Source organism: Orcinus orca, chromosome 12 (assembly GCF_937001465.1).
Source record: "Orcinus orca chromosome 12, mOrcOrc1.1, whole genome shotgun sequence".
Classification (NCBI taxonomy): domain Eukaryota; kingdom Metazoa; phylum Chordata; class Mammalia; order Artiodactyla; family Delphinidae; genus Orcinus; species Orcinus orca.
In genome coordinates, this window is record NC_064570.1 from 13,077,824 (window position 1) to 13,102,820 (window position 24,997).

The 24,997-nt window shown below is 38.5% G+C and overlaps 1 protein-coding gene across 2 annotated transcripts in view; it reads left to right on the plus strand.

Moving 5' to 3' along the window:
* The first annotated feature begins 385 nt into the window (after positions 1-385).
* RGS17 (regulator of G protein signaling 17) overlaps positions 386-24,997 on the plus strand; it is a 34,901-nt gene continuing 10,289 nt past the window's right edge. The window contains exons 1-3 of one of the 2 annotated variants that reach the window (XM_033404649.2): positions 386-519; positions 17,837-17,926; positions 19,392-19,626. In XM_033404649.2, coding sequence (XP_033260540.1) covers positions 401-519; positions 17,837-17,926; positions 19,392-19,626 — 444 coding nt within the window. In that variant the 5' untranslated portion in view covers positions 386-400. The remainder of the gene's footprint in view (positions 520-17,836; positions 17,927-19,391; positions 19,627-24,997) is intronic. The other variant, XM_012536812.3, reaches the window with a different exon arrangement.

Below are 24,997 nucleotides of genomic sequence, written 5' to 3' on the forward strand. Positions count from 1 at the left end.
TATTCATACCCCCATAACCATTTAAAGGCGTTCATAAAGGCAAGCAGGTGTAATCATCCTTGAGTACAGAAGGAAGTTAAAAATAAATTTTCAAACCTTATCATATTTACCTTGCCAACTGATTCTGATTACGTGGCAACACTTACCAAGATTGTATGTAGCAGATAACGGTAGAAGTTTGTTCCCAAAGTTTTTAGAATGTTCGCCTTAAAAAATTTCTGGGGAATTTTCAACTTGACTGCTAACGCTTATTCATTTTTACCTTTTCTCAAACTATCTTTTCCTGACCCCTCAATTAAATTATGCTTCCTTCAGCACAGGCGACTTACCCTTATCATAATTTTTTCAGACCTTATGTTTTCTCTCTTCTTTCAGCCAACTGGGCACTGCAGTAGCTGAAATGCGAAAAAGGCAACAGTCACAGAATGAAGAAACACCTGCTGTGTCTCAAGCACCTGGAAACCAGAGGCCCAACAATACGTGTTGCTTTTGTTGGTGCTGTTGTTGCAGCTGCTCCTGGTATGTCTTCTTATCTGTGTGATACCACACCTGAGCTGGGTCATAACTGGCGTGAACCTGCACGTCAGCTCTCGGGACCATAGAAACTTCTCAATCTGTCTTTTTTTCTTCCTTTACAAGTAGGAATTACTGGAAACGATCGTTGGTTTAATGCACACATTTCCATAAGCAAAATATCATATTTCCTCAAAATCTACAATATAATTGGTAGTAAGGTAAAGAGTGAAAAATTGTTTTATATCATGGTTTTCTCCACCCATGCTTCTTAAAGGTATGGGTAAAGATAAGATTATGGCTATATATTTACTGAACAGTAAACAACATTCTCCCATGTTACAGAAGGTGCAAGAACACTAATATAATCTCTAGTAGTATTGTATGTAGTATTCAGGGTAGTGTTTTAGTTCTCTGCTATTCCACGTGGTGTTGATTGTTCTGTCACAGAGTTGGGTGGCAACTGCAGCCACAGACTCCTGAAAAGAACAGAAGAAGAAGCGCCACAGACTCATGTCCACAGATCTAAAAGGCCAGGGGCTATGATGGGTATGAAGGCCAAGTCAGTTCATTAAAAACTCTGAACTTAGAGCCAGAGAACCTGCTTTCCATTGCGGTTTTGTCCCTGACAGGCTCTGGGACATCAGACAAAGTTGTAATCTCTGCTTTTTGGTTTTCTCACCGGCAAAGTGATAAAGAGTCAGACAAGTTGGTTTTCAAGGTCCTGTCTCGTACTAAATGTCCATGGTTCAGGCACCTTAGAAAACCTGCTTTAGTTCCAAATTCCCAAAGTCTTCAAATAAGAAAATCAGTGAGACCCAGAGTCCTGAGATTTACAAAGATGAGATTCCTCGGGGCGGGAGCGGGGGGATGCTAGACTTAATGGAATTTCCATAGAACCACACATTTCCGGGTACTGTAAGATCCAATTCACAGGTGGATATTTTGGGTTAGCAGTGGTCTGTTGGATCTCCATGACCTGTTTCAAAACCCTAAAGAAAGGCCCAGATGCTTGAGTCATCTTCTCACACATGATCTCTACAGTTTCTCAATGTCCATATTATGATGGTTGGTGTTATGATATAGTGGCATAATGTTCTATCACAGTGGCCAAAAGAGAAGATGAAATATGTAATGCTCCAGTGGCAGCCTTGGTGTTGAATAAGCTCTGAGCTCTCTAGGAAACTTCATTTCCAGAAAAACCATCCGATATTGTAGCAATCTGGAACGTTTAAAGTAGTTTTTATAGATATCAAAATTGCTTCCCAGATGATGATTCTTTTTTGGGTAAAGTCATGTACGATTCCTTTTTCTTTCATTCTTAAGCCTCAAATTCAGCATTTCAGATGGAGGCAACAGAGTCCTAGAGGAGAGAACTATTTCAATGCAACTGTGTCATATTTTTCTCTCTCATTCCTCAAAAGATCAGCTAGCTCTGGTCTTAATCTGTGAAATACGGGGTAGTGACTTAATATGGTGGTTCTGGAGTCGGACTGCCTGGGTTCCAACTCTTCATCTTTCACTATTTGTTTGACTTTCAGCAAGTTGCTTAGTGTCTGCAGATTCCTCATCTATCAAATGACAGTAATAAGAATCCCTACCTCATAAGATTGCTTTAAACATTAAATGAAGTAAAACCCATACAAGCTGAGAACAGTGCCTGACCCACAGTGTGCATTTAATAAGAGTTAGTTACTGGGCTATGGAACACTTCATATCGGGAAAATAAAATCTCTTTAAAGGAGACCTGGCTCCAAACCATGTATATATTTTTTTAAAGATCAGCTTGTAAATACAATACAAAAAATTATCTTGGAAAGGAAAACTATTTTATTTTGAAGTTCATATGAAAGGTCACAAATATATTGTTACATCGTGCTGACGATTATATTTCTATTTCTCACTTGCTCTGCGCCATGTTCCAGTAATTAGTATATAATTTTGTTTGCCTGCAGAAACTTATTTCTGAATTGCTTCAGGATTAACACACCAAACGCTGAAGGTCTTTTGTGCAATATTTGCTGTCAAACAGATGTGTAGTGAGATTTGCTTTTATCTGTCCTACAGATATTTAGCAAGACTTGCTTTTATTAATTCTTAAAGTGCACATTAAATAACAAAATAGTCAACGTGAGCTCGTGAGCATCAGGTTGTCACAGAACACAGACTATGGATGGAGAACAAAACAGCTTTTGGAAGCTGCATTAACTCTCCACACGTCTAGGGCAACAGGTATTTGGACCCTAAACACGTGGTGCCTTGGATGCATGTTCTATTAGTTTTAGACGAGAGAGTATTGTTAAGAACTATGTTTGCTAATAATGAGTCATGGACACTCAAGTCCAGGCCATAAAACGCAGAGTCTGTAAACGTATGCCTTCTTTACATGATAAATGATAGGTAAGGTAATTTCTAACGTAAGCAACTATTTTAAAAAACAAGAAGGAAAGTTAAATTGCATTTTAATTGTAACTCTGTTATCTCAGTATAAATGGAGATGTCCTTTACACATGCATTTTTAGAGCATCATAATTTTTGCATTTTGAGTTTAGGGAAAAAAAATTGTAAAGCCTTATTAGAGTGGTGGAAAAAAAAAGAAAGAAAGCAATGTTCTTCAAATTTTCCAGGCTAGGGAAAAGGAGTATAACACAAAGAAACACTAAAAAAAAATGTAATTTAGGGACAAAAAGTTAGAAATAAAAGTATGAAGTAACTGTCATTCGTAAATAGGAATAGTTGCCATGTAGCTGATTTTACCTCCTTTTAAGGAAATAGAGTGCTAAGAAAATAAATTTCTATATCTAGTAATAAATATAAATACCTCACTCAAGCCTCACATGATGGGTTTTTAAAACAACTTAGTATTTTCCTCAAATTTGCATTTCTCATTCATATTTCATCATCAGCTCCTCTCTCATGTTTAAATTTATTCCTGCCTTTATAAAATTACCACTATGCTTTATTTTGGGTGGTGATACAGATCATAAATACATAACTGCTGAATAGTTCCACAGTTTCCTTCAAAAACCTCAAAAGTTAGGATTACTTCACAATGTCTTCTGTCCCTGTCAAGGAACCACTTCCTTCCCCAAATCCATCTATCTCCCTTTTCTCCCCAGAGCCCTCCATTTCAAGAAGAGAAAGCAAAGGAATGAGGTTGAGACCGTTTAACCTGTGTTACACAAATAAGTCATGGATGCCCGAGTCTTGGCCATCAAGCAGACAGTCTGTAAGCTTGCAAGCCCTTCTACACATGGGGCAAAGCTGTTCCCAGCCAGGAGAGCTTTGTCAAGATCACGTGTCTAGAGATTCAGAATTGTCAAAACAATGTTCCCCTTATATCAGGATTCAAAGAGAATGACCTGCCTTTTCAGGTTGTTAACCCTCTTCCCTTTTCTTTATGAGAAAGAAACCCTTCAAAGATGCGGGATCCTTGCAAAACTGCCGACAGCGTGAATCCATGAGGTAGTTCAGACACCTGTGAAAGTGTGTCGGAAACCAGAAATTGCGTTGTGCTCACAAAACAAGGTGCCACAAAAAGGAGGTAGAAAGGGAGAGCTTCCAAAAGCTTAAACCTAATTTCCAACTTGTCCCTTGAACCCTCCTCTCCTAACATCAGAGGTTAAACTAAAATAACTCAGAGTATTTTTTTTCAAGGAAATCTCTAGGTGCTAATCCACTTCTGCTTTAATTCCTCATTGCTCCCGGGGGTGTCCTAGCAAGAAAAACAGATTGCTTTGTTTACTTATAAAAAATGAGAACTCAACAGACTTCAGATACCATGCCTCCAAAACGTTCCATTGGCTTCTCATGCTGCTGCATGGTGGTGAGGGCATCACTCGGGTGGGGCAGCCTTAGGCTCGCCACCTGCAGTTTCCGAGGGAATGGGTTCTCTCTTTCGCTACTTTACTTACTAGATTAGTGTATAAGCTTTTGTTTGGAAGAAAAAAACGTCCTCACTTAAAAACTAATGTTCAGAAAACTCTGTGTCTCATTTTACAGATAAGGCAACTGAAGACTTGCCTACTGTCACTAAGCTCATTAACGTGACAGAAGTGGGACTAAAATGCAAGTCTCTTAACATCCCAGTCCATTGTTTTGTCCATTTTAAGAGAACACTTCCAAACTTTTCATTTCCAGGCTGGATATGAACTGATTCCAAAGCTTTTTACTTTGCAAACTCTTCAAGAATTATATTAAGTAACACTTTTCAAATGAAATTCACAATCTCATGCGCTACTATGTATTGCCTACAAGATTTCATCCACTGCATCGGATGGTCTCCATTCTTCTCAGGAGAAATTGGCCAGAACGTTACTACATTAAATAGTCCTGTGAAAGCTAAAATTATCTCCCTTTTGACACGTTAGTTTCCAGACCACGGAACAGATCTAAGTAAACTTTAAGCCCTTCATAAACATACTTTTGGTTGCCCCTCCCTCCATTTTTAACAAGTACCACAGCCTCTATAATTCAAAACAGTGCAAAAATAATGTCCTATTTTATCCTCTGACACTGTCACACTTTAGCTCTTTGCTAGTGGAAACACTAAAACGCATGCTTTAAAAGCCAAAGGATATTTTTTCAAAGGAAGAACAAAATCTGCGTCTGCTCCATGGTAAAGAAACCACCCCCTGGAAATAAATCTGCTCACACATGCAAGTTGAATCATTTCATCTAAGGCACCAGTGAAGAAGCAGTCTTTTCTCTAGCTGTCACCCTCAGAGACCTGATTCATCTCACATGGGAGCACAACTTATCTGCATAGGATTTCCAAAGGACGTGTAACCAGACCATCAAAAATATCACTTACAAAGAATTCTAGTTTTGAAAACTCTATCTCACCATGTCATAGGTAAAATTTGTCAGTAGTTTCTATAACTTACACCATCTTTTAAAGGCACACAATCAGAAGACATGTACCAAAATGAACCCAGGTTTCCCAGGCCATATACACAAAACCAAAAAGTGGACGTTGGCACAATGGACCATCTCTGTGTCATGCACTTGTTTATTCACTCCTTTACAGCTGATTGAATGCTAATTATTGCCTGGTACTGTTGATGTCATTAGCTTTCACCAGATTCTCCCTGCCTCTACATTGACAGGCAACAAATGCTCAATAAGCAACTGAACATGGACATGAACATTTGGTTTACTCCCTAGGTCACCCTCCAGAAAAGTTTAAGATTCAAACTGCCTCTGCCAACAGAATGCCTCGACCCTTTTCCAAGGAAGGCACACCGTTCTTCTTTTTTTTAATTTTGTTGGAGTAGAGTTGATTTACAATGTTGTGTTAGTTTCAGGTGTACAGCATAGTGATTCAGTTATACATATACATATATTCATTCTTTTTCAGATTCTTTTCCCATTTCGGTTATTACAGAATACTGAGTAGAGTTCTCTGTGCTCTACAGTAAGTCCTTGTTGGTTATCTGTTTTATATATAGTAGTGTTTGTATGTTCATCCCAAGCTCCTAATTTATCCCTCCCCCCATGTTCCCCCTTTGGTAACCATAAGTTTGTTTTCAAAATCTGTATGTTTCTGTGTTGTAAATAAGTTCATTTATATCATTTACTTTAAAATTAGTTTCCACAAATGAGTAATATCATATAATACTTGTCTTTCTCTGACTTACTTCACTTAGTATGATAATCTCTAGGTCCATTCATGTTGCTGCAAATGGCATTATTTCGTTCTTTTTATGGCTGAGTAATATTCCATTGTAGATATGAACCACATCTTCTTTATCCCTTCCTTTTTGACTCTGTTTACTGTAAATGTACATTTTTTCTGAGTGTCACATTGCAGTGCTTAGACCATCAATGGAAAAATGGATGTGAAGAAAACAAAATACTAGATGAAAATATTATACCCCATTTCATTTAAGAGAGTAGAAAGAACCAAAACAGAATGGAGAAAGAAGATTAAATTAATTCCAGCTAGAAGCAAGCAAGAGCCAGCCCCCGCCTGGCCCTGTGGTGAGTGGAGAGGAGACGCCTCGGAAAGACGGAGTGCCAGGTGGGGCGGGGAGAGGACGTGGGCCTTACCAGGTCGAGATGTAGGAGAGTTCTGACATGGAAAGGGCGTTCCAAAGAAAACAAGGATGGGTCCTCAGGAGGGGAGAGGATGGATGGTGAGAGGAGCCTTGCTCCGTGAAGAAGCCCAGAGTTCTAAAGTGACAGGAGGAAACAGACTGTAGGCGAAGAGACTGGGCAGCGCGTCCAAGGACAGCACTTGGCACCGACACTTGAGTGCCGTCCACGGGCCCACATACCCCAGTTGGCTTCGAGTCATTTCAGGGTCATATCCGGGGAGGATCTCTCCATCTCAGCTGACTCACTGTGTGTCGTGGTGGGGTGGGTGAGGGCCATCTGGGTCTCAAAGGGCAGGATGTGGTGGAGCTTCTCAATGACCTTGGCAATGGGCCGATGCTGGTCATCCCCATGGCCACGCCTCCCTCTGCCCTGGACAAGGCTGCACACTTGGGGGGCTGGTCTGACGCCCAGCTCACTGTGCTGGTTTTCATACTAGTGACTCTCCTTCTGTTTGACATGCGTTTTTGTTTTCTAGGTGAAGGCCTTCAGTAAAATTATGCTATGTGGATTTTAGAGTGGAATTCACAGCCATTCACATCAGTCAGTTGGCACTGGGCCTTTTCCTAAACGTATACTAAAGTTTTAAAATAACTAAAAGTATATGTTGGCTTATAACATAATATTTGGCACATAGTAGGTGTTTAATTAATAATAAGGTGTTGAAGGGTTGATGGAATTTGGATTTTCCAATTGAGTCTACTTTATAAAATACGGAAATTTGTATCACAGATTTTGTTTCTCAAAAATTACAGGTATATTCTCCTATCATTAGCATAATGAGGTGGCAGCCAATGCATGTTAGGGAACCACCAGATTTCTTCTTATGCACCATGTTCTTCATTCCCGTGTGTGTGTGTGTGTGTGTGTGTGTGTGCGTGTGTGTGTGTGTTAGTAGCAGTACTAGTACTAGTAGTAGTAGCAGTTAGTAGTAGAGAAAGGCCAGGATTCCAGGAGGGAGTGCTAAAATCTGGTTAGTACTACTGGGATATAAAGTCAAGAAGGACAAAATAGAAGACTAGAGACACAATGACAGGTAGTAAAATGCCTTTTATGGCATATTAAGACGTTAAGACTTTACACCTTTTTTGGTTATGGGAAGTAACTGAACATGCTTAAGTGAGAAGGGGACAAAGTCCATTTTATGTTTGAAGTATATCCCTGTGGAGACAATGGAAACTGTGTGGAAGGACAGGACAGAAACAGGAAGCACGTTAGAAGACTTCTGTAACAGTCTTAGTGAGAGATGCAAGGGGCTCAAAATGAAAGGTGATTAAAAGGAAGGGAGAGATTCCAGTCTCAAGAAAAAGGAAGTGCTGTCACGAATTTGCAGTAGACGTAAAGGAGGAGGGAAGGATAATGCCATTGCTTTGCTTGAGGGGCCGGGTTGATGGTAAGCCCATCAGATGAGAGAACGCTGGAACAGGAGGTGGTTTAGGCCAGGATAGGATGGTGGGTTGGGCTCGCTCCATGTGTGGTACCCAAGGATTAGCTGTGGAAATGATTTTGAAGCTTGCAGGGCATGTCTTGATTAGATATAACAATCAGGGAGTCATCAGCATACAATATACAGGAGATAAAAAGGATGGCCCAGCATGAAGAGCAGTGAGCTACAGGCTGAAACCTCAAATGTAAATCCTTAAACCCACTACTGGGCATATATCCAGGGAAAACTATAATTCAAAAAGACACATGCACCCCAATGTTCATCACAGCTCTATTTACAATAGCCAGGACATGGAAGCAACCTAAATGTCCATCGACAGAGGAATGGCTAAAGAAGATGTCGTACATATATACAATGGAATATTACTCAGCCATAAAAAGGAATGAAATTGGGTCATTTGTAAAGACGTGGATGGACCTAGAGACTGTCATACAGAGTGAAGTAAGTCAGAAAGGGAAAAACAAATATCGTATATTAACACATATATGTGGAATCTAGAAAAATGGTATAGATGATCTTATTTGCAAAGCAGAAATAGAGACACAGACATAGAGAACAAACGTATGGATGGATACCAAGGGGGAAGCGGGGAGTGGGATGAATTGGGAGATGGGGATTGACATATATACACTATTGATACTAAGTTTAAAATAGATAACTAATGAGAACCTACTGTATAGCACAGGGAACTCAGTGCTCTGCGGGGACCTAAATGGGAAGGAAATCCAAAAAAGAGGGGATATACGTATACATACAGCTGATTCACTTTGCTGTACAGTAGAAACTAACACAGTGTTGTGAAGCAATTATACTCCAATAAAAATAAAAATTTTTAAAAAGCCTTTAAAGAGAAAGCAGTGCAGCTCTGCAAACACAGAATGCAGAGACTAGACAGTCTGGGAGGTAACATACAAAACACACCACTGCGCTGGCACAGAAGCCCAGACAGTAAAGACTTTCACACAGAAGGGAACGATGGATGTTGCAAACACACGAAGGAGGTCTGATGCGATAAGAATCATAAAACTTCTTGTCATCTGGCCTACCAGGAAGTTATCAGTGAACTCTGTGAGAATTAAGCATCTCCTTAGGGTGCACGAGGAAGAAGAATTCGGAGAGAAAAGCTGCTGAGTGCAGCCCTTTTCAAAGGCACTGAGACACCCTGATCTTTGCGGGGTGAAGATTCAAGTTGAGGGAAGCCAGCGTTCCCTTTCTGATTTAATCAAAGCAAATTATTCAATTTCTAAAACAATGTGAAATCCAGCCCTTCTAAATCCTGGCCAAATATATTAGCGATCTGGACAAAGGTTGAGAACTGCCCACCCATCCCAGCCTCTGCAAATCAATAACAATACAAAAACTGAGGTTATGACATTTTGCTATCCCTAACCTATCTATAAAATGTCATAGTTGTGCTACATCTTATTGAAGTTAATAATTTTCATCTCTCTCATTGGAACTCTTTTTTTTTTTAACATCTTTATTGGAGTATAATTGCTTTACAATGGTGTGTTAGTTTCTGCTGTATAACAAAGTGAATCAGTTATACATATACATATGTTCCCATATCTCCTCCCTCTTGCATCTCCCTCCCACCCTCCCTATCCCACCCCTCTAGGTGGTCACAAAGCACCGAGCTGATCTCCCTGTGCTATGTGGCTGCTTCCCACTAGCTATCTATTTTACATTTGGTAGTGGAACTCTTTATTAGTCCTTTTAAGCCTAACTTATTTAGGTCTAGGCCTGGTAGACCTATTAAAATCTGCCTGATGTTTTAGGACATCACTCAAGAATTACTAATTACTTGTCAGATAAGACAATAAAATCCACTTCTAGCAAATATGAAGTTGATTGTATAATAATTCTGCTTCATTGGGTTTTATAAATATTATAATTTTCGATGCTATAAAATTCATATCTTTGTTTCAGATATCGATATACTATATATTAATGTACATTTCATGCCTGGGAGCATGTGCTACTAAGTAGAAAGCAAATTTCTGCCATTGCTACTTTTCTGTATACAGAAACATAGATTATTTAAAAGCACAAAACCCTTTTAATTGACCAATTTCATAATAGTTGAATAATAACATCATATGTTTCATTGTAAATAGATGTGGTCTTGCCATATTTAAAGATTACACACAAATTCTAATAACATGCCTTCCTCATATAAAGCCTACTTTCAAGAGGCAGCACTGGGGAGGGAAGAAAACCACACTGGAATTAGACCTGGATGCATCTCAGTCTCATAACATATAACTGTGAAATGTCTGGCAAGCTTTAGTTTCATCTGTAAGATGGGATTCACAACAGTTACTTTAGGGTGCAGTTTCTTCCAGGAACCCCTGAATCATCCTTTATTGATAGATATTATTTGCAAGTCTCAGGCTGAAAGGAAATCACCAGACTTTGGCCACTGTATGCTTAGCATGTTCTATTTCCATGTTGTCAGTTAATGTAACAGAACCTGTTTTCTGCATTCGGTATCCCTGGCCCTTTCTCTCCAACTCTCACATGAACCAGCACAGGTATAACTTGGCATTCCCGGAGCACGGACCACACGCTCATTGATACACAGAGTGATGTGAGTTCATCACATCCTGGGATAAAGTCTCCCCACAGATCAGGACTGTTGCCTTCAATCATAGTTGTTTTCAAGGATGCTCCCACCTCAGCCCAAACATACTCACACACACAGTAACTGGAAAATCCCCAGGGAAGAATGAATGGGTGGATGGGTAAGTGACCCTGCCAGCAAGCAGATGTTTTTCTGAGTCAACTGCTAGGGTTTTAACATTTTCATTGTCCTTTTTATAATAGAGACACAAGTTAACTAAAGCTAGAAGCTTGAGCTCCAACTTAACTGATGCATTTAAAGGTCTGGATGATTACATGCCATTTTAATAACAGTGTCTACTAACTAAATAAAAGTCCATTTGGCTTTTTCGCATCCAAGATATTTGCTTTCCCACAAAAGCATCCACTAACTTAATTATGACTTACAGGGAAAATTACAGTGGGTTGAAGGAAGAGCTTAAAATAGGATTTCAGTCAACCTGAGAACTGAAGTAGAGGATTCTATGGATTGGTGTATGTTATAGAAAGTACATCTAAATATTCAATCCTATAATTCTCTTAATGTTAAGGCGGAAAAAAAGAAACTCTACATATGCCAAATAGGAGGCTTTGGTTATTTAACTGAACATCAGCTGACATAGTAGATCCAGATTTTAACCAGGTTATAACTTGCTAAATGCAGTTGGCATTTTAAACCAAATGAATATCCATGAACTTAAAATACATGGCTTAGAGTTTGAAACACAAATTTAATACCAATAGAAAAAGGGAGTTTTTGAAACCCATCTTTTCCAACTGAAGCACGTATAGAGGGAAATTGGTAGCGCAGAGGGCGAGTATGAGAAGACAAAGTGATTTTGTTTTCAGTTTCCATGCAGCAAAAGAAGCAATTAGCCTTTACATACAACCCAAACTGGGATTGAAATCGTTTGGAGAATCCACTTTCACAGTGGCTCTTTGAAAACATTTTAAATAACAAAAAAATTTCCTGCCTGTTGGTAGCTAAAAACCTTTTCTAATTAATTTGTTCTAAGAATGTATCACCCAAGATCTATATTACCCCAGCAAGAGACATAATTAGAGTTCAAACAGCTAATTATTGGAAAGGATAACTACGATGTTAATAGGATTATGCCTGACCCTTTTTTAAGACTAAAGTATTCCTAAATTAAATGACCTAGGGCGGGAAGTATCCAGAACATTTCCTAAATAGCAAAAAGGAAAACTGGGTGTAATTATGCACACCTGTCAAGATTAAATTTATCCCTTTTGAGTATATTTCACTCACAGAAAATTTGATGACTCTTTTCAAAGTCCTTAGAAAGATGTAATTATCAAAACCCCATACATGCAAGAATAGATTTTTTTTCCAAATAAGGGTAAACTTAGAAACTTTCAGTTTTATTGAGTTGATTAAAATATTATATTTATAAAGACAACATAGCCCTCTAGTGGACAGATTTTTAATAGCGGGTTATTTTACTTCTGATAGGCTTTAAATCTATGAAATAAAAGCTTAAACGAAATGAAACATTTGTTTTATAATATATGATACATGATTATGAAAAACAGGAGTACTTCTAGGGGCAATGTTTTTTTGGGTTTTTTTTTGCTGTACGCGGGCCTGTCACTGTTGTGGCTTCTCCCGTTGCGGAGCACAGGCTCCGGACGCGCAGGCTCAGTGGCCATGGCTCACGGGCCCAGCCGCTCCACAGCATGCGGGCTCTTCCCGAACCGGGGCACGAACCCGTGTCCCCTGCATCGGCAGGCGGACTCTCAACCACTGCGCCACCAGGGAAGTCCTAGGAGCAATGTCTTTTGAGACAAGTGTTGTGTAACATTCCAGACACACATTTCTAACCACCATTCCCATCCTTACATACCCCATTCAAAACCAAGCTGTTCTACCAAAATGTAGAAATGAAAGAGATGAGGTTCAAGACATAGGTTTGATTATAACTGAGTTTTTATATGTCTGAAATTGTAGATCGTATATGCCTATTGTCCCCCCTTCTGATCCCTTTTTTCTTCCTTTTTATAGCCCTTTCTAAGCAATGCATCAGTGCACCTCTTCTTTCCCTTCTTCCCAAAGTTGTCTTTGCCAGTGGGAGGGAGTTATATGTCCCAGGGATGCTCTTTGCAGTAACAACATCTGTTCTGGAGTCATGAGTGGCACCACCTCTTCTTCCCCTTGTCAGGTTTTGTTGTCAACCTTCTGTAACAGCTCCTTTTTCCCTGGCAATCTCAAGTTCCTGGCAATCAAGAAGTTGCTCCTTGCCAGTATCTGCTGTATATTCAGTCCTCTGGGCAATACCTCCTGCAGACTGGCAGCTGTGGGGTAATGTTGTTAGAAGGGGCTGTGCCCTCAAGACATGGGTTTGTGATAAGAGGTTTACCCTTTCCAGACATTTAAGAGCAATCCATTTCTCTAAATACCTGAAAAGGTAAAATACCACAATTAATACTTCTATATCAAAAGAAGAAGCATTGCACAGCGAAAATGAGCATGAAATAAGATGTCGGAAGGTGTGAGTTCCATTGCTAGGCCTGATATGTTTTAGTTGTAGGTATCGAGTAAGTCAACCTCGGTGACTGCTTTTTCTTAAATCAGAAGGGAATGATTAATAACAAAGCCCCTGCTTACCTTACAGGACTGTTGTGAGGAAGAAATGGTAAGGTGTTGTATGCAGAAGTGTTTTATAATAACAGCACGGTGTAAGTTTTTATTCCCTCTAGTTGAAATAAAAAACTCTTCGGTAAACTTGGAATTGTCATTTTAATATGCCACCAATTTGCCCTTCCACTGAATTAAGCATGTGTAATAATTTTCCTTTTTGTCACAAGTGTTTAGTTTAGTCTTTGCTTTCAACCTTGTGTAGTAGGTCACCACCTTTGTCCCCATTATGAATGGGGAAAATAAAGCTTGGAAAACCAAAATCGTCATCAAGGAGATATCTTTGAGATTTGGAGTCCACTTCATTGTTTTCTTGGCCCATTACATAACCACACCTCACTGACTATTCTAATTTATTGCTTCCATCCTGAAACGTCTGATTTGTCCATTTTGCTCTGCATTGATATCATGCATTTTTACAACTCTACACGATTTTATCCCCTCTGCTTGGAATTCTCCTTGTCTAGGTCTCCATCTGGCAAACACATTTATTTCAACTCTCATTGCAATGCTCTGTGAGGCCTATTTAACTGTCAGAGCTCCTCAGTTTCAGAGCCTCTGTCTTGTTCATCTTGACTTTCCAACCCAGACACCGTTGCATAAATCAGGTGTCTCATACATATTTGTAAATCGTTGTTGACGCCTAAGTAAGGCTGTAGTATTATTTTACCATGGTATTTTGACTGAGAAAAATGACACATTTAAAGAATAACTTACCAATTTTTTTCAGAACCTGCAGGAAGTTGATTCCATTTTTGCACTGGGAAATTTGAGGTAGAATTGTTAAATATAAAGGAAAAGCTGATAGTACAATGTGAGAGTATTAGAATAATGAATTGTCTTTACCAATGACAGTGGTTCTTTCTTGAGCCTATATTTTAATACAGTATAATACAGTTATACTGTATTAAATTTAAGCATAAATTTAACATAAATTTATTAAATGTATTAATTTATTAATTCCTCAGCTGAGTGTTTGTGTAAAGATATGTGGTTTTGTGATCAGCCTCTATCCCAGAGTTACCATAGCTACTGCAAAGTTTTCGTCTTATTTGCAACCATTTCAAGGATTCTCCCTAAGAACCAATTGTTTACTGAAAGTAGACTGTCTTCCAAAAGAGTCCCCACACATAGCCATGGTGATGAACCAGTAGGTAAGCTCGTTAAAGGGCAGTAGGTAATGTTTTCCATACCCCACTGCCCAAACTCCCCTGTAAACAAACAAAAAAATCCACCCACACACAAAGAGGACATATTTCCTTATTTTCTGAAGTATACCAAATGTATTTCTCTCTTCTCAACGTCACTATTCGAGACAATCTCTAATAAGATTTTATATGCTTATTTTATTCTTAGCATAGGCTATTGGAATTTTCTCCCATAAAATATTTCAGCTTTGATCAAGACTCCCACAGTGAGCATTGTATATGCATTCTGTTCTCTTCATGGCTTTAGTTGTTTAAAAAGTGGAATTGATAGTTCAAAATATTACAAGCATTGTAAAAGTGAAAAAGAACACGTCTCTACATGACCCCTCACGTTAAGCTTGATGTTTTCCTTTAGAGCTTTTCTCCAGCACATATGTATATATATACGTTGATCCAGAGCAAATATGTCCTGTATTTTATTACCTTAAATGAACCCACTGTATTATTTAGAGCAGGACCAAGTAAAATTGGGGACAGACATTAGTCATGCCTAAGACAGATGGCAAACAGTCTAGCACCAAGTCTCCTATCATTTTCTCCATTTCTCTTCATCTTAAAATGGCATTATTTTAATGGTTCTTGATAATGGAAACTTTGAAACCAATTTTTAAAGAACAGTCCTAAAGGACAGTTGATTAAAAAGGACACATCGATTGCTAAAGGTCAGTTTCTTTCTACAGGGCAATGTTGTGTCCAATATTAGATCAAGAAATGGAGGAAACGGTGAACAGTTAGGCACTTACTGAATGTCTGTTATAAGTAGTTTTAGTACAAATGTGTGTCCATATTTTACCATCTGTAGAAATCAAAGATATAAACACAACCCAATACTTCATAATGATCACTCTAATATGGTGGCATTTGGGATGTTTGTAAATATCTCAGAAACAGATACAAGAGCCAGAATTCATCTTCAGAAACTTGTGAATCATGTATGTAGATTCCAGATTTGTTGCTCCACAGCAAAGACACAATGGAGAACACATTTTTTCAACGATGTTGTGTTTTAAAGTTTTTCAAATAAGGATACCTGCATTGGTGTGGCATGCTCCATAGGATACTGTGTGGAAATGTAACTGAAACAAATTCTCAAGGAGTTTGTTATTTAATCAGCAAAGCAAGCTCATTTTCCAGTCTTTATATAGTCCCTCAGTATGTGTGCACACACACATATGAGCTCGGTGAAGCTTGGCAGAATGTACTAATTTCCTATTTAAATGTGATCTTTCTAGGATTTACCCCCCAAGTTGCATATTTTATACATTAGTTTCTCCCAGGAAATTTCACAGAATATTGTCAATGGTGTCTTCCTATCTCCTCCCACCCGCTTTCCCATAATTACCGGAAATACATCAAATTCCAGAGAGGCACTCTTACTCAAAGACACTTTGAGAAGTTAATGATGCTGCCCTCCAACACATTCCTAACCTGCAGACACAGTCACAGCTCGGCAGGCAGAGACTCAACCAGCCGCTCTCTGAATCCCCCCTCGCTGCTTCCTCACGGCTCCCCATGCTGAAGGCTGAGAGGGGTCTGGAATTGCTGACTACCATGCAGAGCAATCCTCAGTCTTCTGGACATTTGAGTAACAATCAAACTATAGTTTCTGCTTCCCAGAATTCCTTGGGCCATACCACCTTTGTGAGAGGTTTCTCCTTTTCTACACCAGTAAATCTGACACGTTCCCTATAAACTGGTAGAGGAGGACTTAATTTACTTCCCTCTGACATTTTTTTTTTCATTGACGTGTCCTGTTTCTGACTGAAGAATCCTTTCCACTTCCTATTGAGTTCTCTTTTCTCCAGGTGGTCCAATTTCGCAACTAAGTTTTCCATCCAGTCCTACTTTCAGTTGTAGATTGACCCCTTTGCCTTCCTGTCTTTGCTACATTCTCTCCATCCTCACCCTTGCACCTGAGAATGAATGAATGAATGAATGAGACACCTCTCCTCTTCCCTTACCGGATGTTCCAGATCAATAATAGCTAACTGTTGGAAGCTTTCACGCACTAAGCCACAGCCATGTTTGGTGCCGCTTTTCTGCATTCACATAAGTACTCTATTGCCTCAGTGCCTATCAGACAGCATGGTTCATAATAACAATTACAGGGTGGCTCAAGAGAATTGGGTTCAAATTCCAATCATACCGCATATTTAGTGCCTGCCTTTGGGCCAACCTACCAGACAGCTCTGTGCCTCACTTTGCTCATCTGTAAAATGGGGATAGTAAAATTAAAGTAAATTAAAGTAAAAGAACAGCGCCTGGCACATAATAGGTACTAGGAAATAATAGTTTCCATTTCCCTTTGTTGAACAGATAATGAATGAACAACTGAAAGAGACATCATCTAACTTCTTTTGCTCTCTGACAGGCTCTCATGAAGCTTCTCGGCTTCTAGACAGAGGGATCAATTTGCTAATTCAGTAGCTTAGCTCTTCCAAGGCCACTGAGTTATCCTCCCCGCCCTGCTTCTTAATATCTGCCCTCAACCCCCTCATCACGTTGTCTGCACCTAGAACCCCACAACCCTGCTCAGCTACCGTTTACCTGAATCAGACAATTCTTATTCTTGTTCTGGGTTACTAAAGCCCATAGGATTATCCTAGCTCCTGTCATCCTGTAGAATTCCCAAACTTATGTCCCAGAGACACAGAGACGCCTCCCACTCAATGCTCTAATATCCAAACCCCAAAGCCTCAGAGTGACTGGCTTTTCCCTCTTGAGATGTTGGAGGTTTACTTAAAGGGATGAAAGGGCAAAGAAAAAATCAAATATAAATCCTGTCGCTCGAACTTGAGTGGATGGAGGAATGATGACAGAAAACCTGGTCTGCAGAGAAGGGTGATGTGAACTTAGCAAATTCTGTTGTAGACTCTGATACACTTTATCTTTTTAGCAATCAATGGGGGAAAAATCAATGGAAAACAAACTATGAATAGAACTAACCAAAAATCAAAATGGCATTACACTAAGGAGTAATGTAATGATATATATCAAATATTAAAGCATATAATCATGTAAGTTATCTCGGAGATTTTAAGTAATTTGAACTATGCATGGATGAAGTCCGAATGTATGACAGTATCCATTTTCTGAGGTTATGATTTACTTTATTTTATTAAATAATGATTCTCTTTCCTTTAGTTGACATGGGCTTACCCAACATTTAAAAATGGTATTGCTCTTTTTGTACTCTAAATACTCTCACATAGTTGAAAATAAAATTCTTCCATGAAATATTTTCCTGGAATTTTTTTCTTTTCTTTAAATAATTGGTTTTCCCTCGACAAAATAAAGTGTTATACTACATTACAGCCTCACTGTTAGGAATGAAGAAAGAGGGGAAAACGCAGGAAGACCCACACATACCACAAAAATGGAGAGTATCCAGGTCCTAGAGGAATGGTGAGTGTGATTCACGTTGTAATTGTGTCTTGCATGTACGTGCTGTGTACATCTACCCAATGCTTAAACATAATCTCTTGCTTCCCAGTAACTCCTCAAAATGGTTTTGTGAAATGAATGCATACTTAGTCTGGGAGATCTTATTTTGTGATTGCAACTGCTTTTTATCCCTTTTTTTTTTATTAGCTCTGTTAAACTATCAGCTAAAACATTGCTTGAGTTTATCCTTCCCTTTCAAAAAACAATGACTGATACATGAATTAACCTCCCCCCCTAAACTGCCCTAGTTCTCTACTTCCCTTTTCTGAGAATATTTTTAAGTTGTTATCTTTATAGAAGAGTCTAAAACACACACACAAAAGATATGGAACTACCTAAGTCAGTGAGAAAGGGCACCCAGCTGTTCCTCAGTCCCATTTCCATTGGAAGGGACTCTAAGTATTTTCGCCAAACTGAGAAGTTGAAATGCAGTATCCACAGAATAGAATTAAAATACAAGCAGATTATTTGTATAATGATATGCGCTTTCTTTTTCTACTTCTTATGAGAAGGTTTTAATTTTGATGCTTCATAGTAATTTTTCTGTCTTTTACACTTTTTTTAAAACAAACGAGGAAGTTCAGACATTTTGGAATAATAGCAAATCTATATAAAATATTTGGTCAAAAAGGTATGATAAATATAAGAATTTTTTGACCAAGCGTATTTTAGGTTGGAAAATTATTAAACAGACGAATGAATGGCAAAGCAAAATCAGGACCAATTTAACTATAAGAATCTCCAAGCTTCTATCCTTTACTTCTTTGATGTATAAGCAAAGGAAGTAATAACTGGTGGTTTCTGCAGGAAAGTAGTCGCTGAAAACCTGAATATAGGTATCTAAAAAGTCCCTGATGTCATTATCATTGTCCTGTGCTTTTTAATTGTGATAACTCCATTCATAGGTAACAATTTGCTCATAATAGTTACCAGAATAATTATTAAAGTTTAGGAAAATATGTGACAAGTGCACACAATGTATTCTTATTTTGATTCAGTGAAAAATGAAAAGACAGCGACCAGAGGTGAAAAGAGAAACTGTATCTTATGGCTTGGAAATGAAAATCTACATCAGATGCAAACGAAAAAGTTCAGTTTGCCTTTCAAAGTAATGCATAGGCTTGCAGTCGATTGTTTGGGTTCAAAAATGCCCAAGCTTCATTAGGGATCTATGATGACCACGTGCAGAGTGTGTGTAGCCCCTTGCTACTTGAATGCTTGACTCCCTAACACATAGCTTGTACCTACACGAATTTTTGTCAAGACCCAGAAATCTCTAGCCCAGTCCTGGCAGATGTTTGCCAGGTCAGGCTGGACTGAGTCTCAATGACCACTAGATGGCAGCAATTGAATGGCATTTCTATCTGCAGTTCACCATCCCCGCACCAAAGTTGCTTTTGATAACGGCCCCATTCTGTCTCTGCAGCCAAAACCCCACTTCAGATGAAGTCTTGTCCTGGTCTCAAAATTTTGACAAGATGATGAAGGCCCCGGCAGGAAGAAACCTCTTCAGAGAGTTCCTCCGAACAGAATACAGTGAAGAGAACCTACTCTTCTGGCTTGCCTGTGAAGACTTAAAGAAAGAGCAGAATAAAAAAGTAATTGAAGAAAAGGCCAGAATGATATACGAAGATTACATTTCTATACTCTCACCAAAAGAGGTAAAAATCTGGAAAATATTGATGTGAGCTTCTTAGACCAAGGATGAACCTAAAAGGACTTCTGTCCAAATTGAGTAATGAATGCATGGGGTGTGGACAAGCTAGAAGGCTTGTCTGGGTAGATAATCTATATTCCATTCTACCTGAATCTACCTGAACACGTGTTTCAAGGTTAGGTCTCCCCAGTATGCTTTGATCATTTATCTCTAGCTGAATCATGTGATAGTCTACTTGCTTTTCAGAACTACCATTAGGAAGCCTGGTAATACAATTTGCCATGACTTAAAGTGGAAAAGAAGAACTTACTTTGGGGCAGTGTTTCTCAAAGTGTGATCCCCAGATCACCTGTACAGGAATCACCTGGAGCATTTGTTTGACAAGCAAATTCTCGAGGCTGACCCAGGACTTCTGAATCTGAATTTTGGGAACTAGAGCCCAGGAGTCCATACCTTTAACAAGTTTTCCACATACATACTAGTTTGAAAACTTCTGGTATAGGGGAAAAAAACGAAAACAAAAGAAACCCTGCCATGTTGATGCTTATGATAGAATTTTTACAGAACTGAAGTATGACCCTTTAGGACCCATTAATATTCTTGGGGGAGAGATGTGTGATGGCAATCATTTTACTTGTTCTGGTTTTCCTGTTATTTATAAGTGCAAGCTATTTTTCCCATTGCCAGAATGTACCTGATAAACAAGGAACGTTTCAAGCAACCGGATTGACACCGTTCCATTAGCTTTCTAAAAATCAGTTTGCTCCTGAGAAACGGTCCCGCTACCAGAGTTAACAAGCATTTGGTGAGGGAGGGGCTGAGAGCGTGCCTGGCCTCTGAAGTGCCGAGGGACTGAGTTCCAGCAGGGCTTTTCAGAATTTCAACTTAGAATTTCCTAGAATGCCTTCTCTTCTGCACACCACCCTCTTGCTGTCTTTTCTGTCTCTCTTAATCCACTGTGACTTTACCTGTGCATTTAAGTGTTCTGACCTGGTGCTGTCTGCCTCCGGACTTTATCCTCCACACCCCTCTCCTGCACGTGGACGTTTATTACATCCCCTAGAGACAGGTATCTGTCTCCTCCAGCGTTTGGTGCGGACCTTACCTTTAAATCTGTAAGATGAGTTTGCGTCTGGTCTATCAGCTCTGTGCTTGGGATGCTATATAAGCTATTTCACTTCTAATCAGATATACCTAAGTAATTTTTTAAAGATGTATCTGTTCGTGCCATTGGTATTCCAGAGTACTCCAATAGCATTGTCTCTGCAAAATGAGAAACCTTGAATTGGATACACAAAAGATTGTCTTAATTTTTATTTCCTGCATTAACACAGAAAAAGTATTCATAGAAACAAGGTGGGGAGAAATTTTTCTATAGCCTCAATACATTTATTACTGATGCCACTTTGTATTTCTAACACCATTAAAATTCTGCATCCTAAAAATACATTCTTCAGGTTTCTGGTCTCTCTAGAACCTCAGCATCTAACCAGTTCTACTTGAATTTTATTAGTATATTAAGTTCACCTTCATTTTTATTTAATATTGCAATACATGGCAAATATATCAAATAATCCAAATGTGCCCCAAGATGTGCTTCTCTTGTCCATAAGTACACATAATTACAGAGTCTTTGGGAAGATTATCTATCCCATCTCTCTCTCCCAAATATGTAACATGTATCATTTGAAAATGATTATTGTTTAAATTATCTAGTCCATTCCTTTGTACTATGTATCCTCTTAAAATGATGACTGTCCCATTTTAAAACAATGTTAGTAGAAAAAGTGCTCTCTATATTAAGTACATACAATTCCTTTATTTTACAGTCTCCATTTTCTAATTTTCAGTTTTTGTGGGAAACACTTCCCCACTGTTCTCACAGCTCTTGAGTTTCAGATGTCACTCATTGATGGAGCTTTCTAAAATACTTAGTTTTCACAAAATTACTTCTTCTCTGGGCCACAGTTTAGAGATATCATAGTTATTGATTACTGAAATATAAATTATTGGATTTTCATTATTTTGCAAAAGTAATGGAGTTTTGTTTTAACCAAATTTCTTTACTTTGAACATGAGTTTCAGCAAAAAGTCATTAAAATATTATTTCCTGAATAAGAACATGATCTTTCCTAAATTAAATAGACTAATATTTAGTGTAATAGCCTCTCTCCTTTAATATTCTCTAAATACCAGAGGCAGAGGTAAAGTTCAAATTTTTATCATTTGGCTACTTGTTTGCTGATATATAAATAATTCTCAACATAGAATCTAAGTGATTGGACTGTATGACGTACCTCTGTTTAGCCAACTGATGGCTCTCCTGTCAACATAGTAATTACACTTATTATTTAGCAGCAAAATTGAATAAACCCAAAGTAGGCAATTATAAAAGATAATTGTTAAGAAGTTATATTTTAAGCCCACGTATAGATATATTTACTTTTGAACCCAGTCAGATGACTTGACTCACTTATATACTCCCAAAATGGCACTCACTTTCTAGCTATCCCAGGGCCCTTTCCAAAATATTATATCTCACTGACCTTCTATGCAAAAACTTGTCCATTTCTAATCAACAATACACTGCTAACCGTTTAATGATACTGTGTTATCACCCTTCAAGATTTGTTTTCCACCACTGGAGAGAACACATATCCCATCCAGAGAGCCCTGACTATATAGAAGTAAGAACACTGAACTAACACTCGGGTGGACAGATTCTAGTCCATGCTCAGCTCCAACTTAATTGTGTGGCCTGGGATTAATTAGTTCACTTTTTCTGGGCCTCGGTATTCAGTTGATTTGTTTATAAAAATCAAAATTCAAAGGGGCACAGAGGATAGTAAACCAAGTCCAGAATGGCAGCTGTAAGGCCCTTGTGGTACTACTGCATTCTCCCCTCCAAATGTCATGGCCCATTAGTCACGGTCTTCCTCACTGCTGTACCCAGATTCAACCTCAGAGCCTGTCTTAACATGGCGCTCAGAGCAACCACTGCAAGGCCATCGGAGTTGGGAATCTACTTCCCACTTTGGAGCCAGACAATCTGTTTCTACTCAGAATATTTTTAAAGACTATGAACATTTGAATCATTTGTAAAATGGTAATAACTAAATAACTGAAAATTGTCAGGACTTTATTCTTAACCAGAACCTCAGTTTTCTTCACTAGACTTTCATTTTACTTTAATTAGATTGGGTCATCATGTTGCCCTTTGTTAAACGTTAAGGAGGTCTACATTCTTAATATTATATATACATTGGGGCTTCCCTGGTGGCGCAGTGGTTGAGAGTCTGCCTGCCGATGCAGGGGACACGGGTTCGTGCCCCGGTCCGGGAAGATCCCACATGCCGCGGAGCGGCTGGGCCCATTAGCTATGGCCGCTGAGCCTGCGCGTCTGGAGCCTGTGCTCCGCAACGGGAGAGGCCACAACAGTGAGCGGCCCGCGTACCACACACACACAAAAAAAAATTATATAAACATAGCATATTTCCTTCATGAAACCAGAGTGCTGAATGTTACATTTCGTTGTTTTAAGATCATGTTAGATGCATTTTTAATAATTTGGATGTTATGTTATAAAATAGATGTTTACCAACCAGGAGGCAATATAACTTCCACTCTCGGCATAGCATGCATTTCAAGAGGGGAAATGACCAAATTTTAAATTAAAAAAAAAAAAATCTAAAAACAGACAAAAATAACATTTCTTTCAAAAGTGAATTTTCTTTTTTGTCCTCAAAGGGAAAACAAATGGACGTAATAAAGAGGAATTTAAGACGAATAGTACGCTTGCACATCACAGATGCCAGTGGCAACTTATATTAAGTATTGAAAAGACAAACCCAGCAAAATAAGGAACTTTAATAAAAAGTCTGCTTAAAAGTTATGACCAACTTAAACAGCATTGAGCTGTTGAATAAAGAAATATCTATAAATGCTGAAACAACTGTAAGACTTATTGGAATTGAAGAAAACTATGTGTGTTCAGATATCTAGTGACAGCACTGTCCTTAACCAGGGCTGTAATCCAGCCCCACCACTGAACCATCTGTTTAACACTAAGAAACTCACTTCAGTGCTCTGCAGCCTTAGATACCTTGTTCTGTAGAATGTGGGAATGGAAAAAGCTAAAAAAACCACTAAATCTATGACTTTCAGGCTCTGCTGAATGACAATTTTTATAGTAGTAGGAACTGTTTGATTCTTCTGATTTCACCCTAAACTTCCAGTTGCTATCAGGGAGAAAAAAGCAAAAAGCCTATTTAAACACCAGAATTATCTAAACATAATGCATACGTGAAAGACGTGTGGGTCCTACGTGTGCACATAGACAGATGTTTCTTCGTGCAAAATCATGTGAATTTAGCACTTTCAATAATTTAAATCAGTTTTTCTAAACAGGACTCATGATTGTACTTTCCTAGATTCATTTCTTTGTCCATGCATATTATCATTCAAAAAATATTTATTGAGTACTTCCTACGAGCCAGGTACTGGGCTAGATGTTAGGGATATGATGGTGAATGTTGGCCTATACCTTATGGAGCTTTCATTTTAGGAAGACAAACAAATCATGTCAAAAACAAGTAACTAAAAATCGTGATAAACATTATGATGGGGGTGGAGGTCAAATGATGTAGTTAGAATAGGATTAGTCAGGGAAGGCCACTCTGAGAAGGCAAAATTCAAGTTGATACAAAGTCTAAAGACATTGGGTTTGAGGTGTCATTATACATATGCTCAATTATTATTATCATTACTATTATGACTTTACACTGGGCTTAAACTTTGTTGTTGACAAAATGGTCTTATGTATATTATTACAGTATAAGTCTCACAAGAATCCTTTAGCCTCTAGGACACATGGCACCATTTCATAGGAAAGGAAATTGATTTTCAGAGAAGTAAAACAAGGATATTAGAATTATATCTGGTAGAGAGAGAACACAACCCTAAGATCTTCAGATTCCAAGTGTGATGCTCTTCCAGCTACAATATGCTGATGAGTTATTCCATTGTATTCCATTCATGATACTACTATGGATTTCTATGAACCCAAACTTGAACTTGAGACACGATAAGAACTAGTAACCTTAACCACATGTCTGAACTCTCCTTCAGAAACAAGATTAACTTTCCCATCATTTGTACGCCATCAGAAATATGGTTACTCCACTTTATCCTACCAGTGATGTTTGGTCCAAGAAACACATTCCAATAATCAATCTTATTTGTAATTTATAATTATTTTCAGTAGAAATAACCAACACAAAATAATATGACTAAAAACACACGTGGTAAAAGTGTATTAAAACAGATAGGAAAACCAGATAGCCTTCAGATCTGTAAAATTTTACATGAGAAGACCG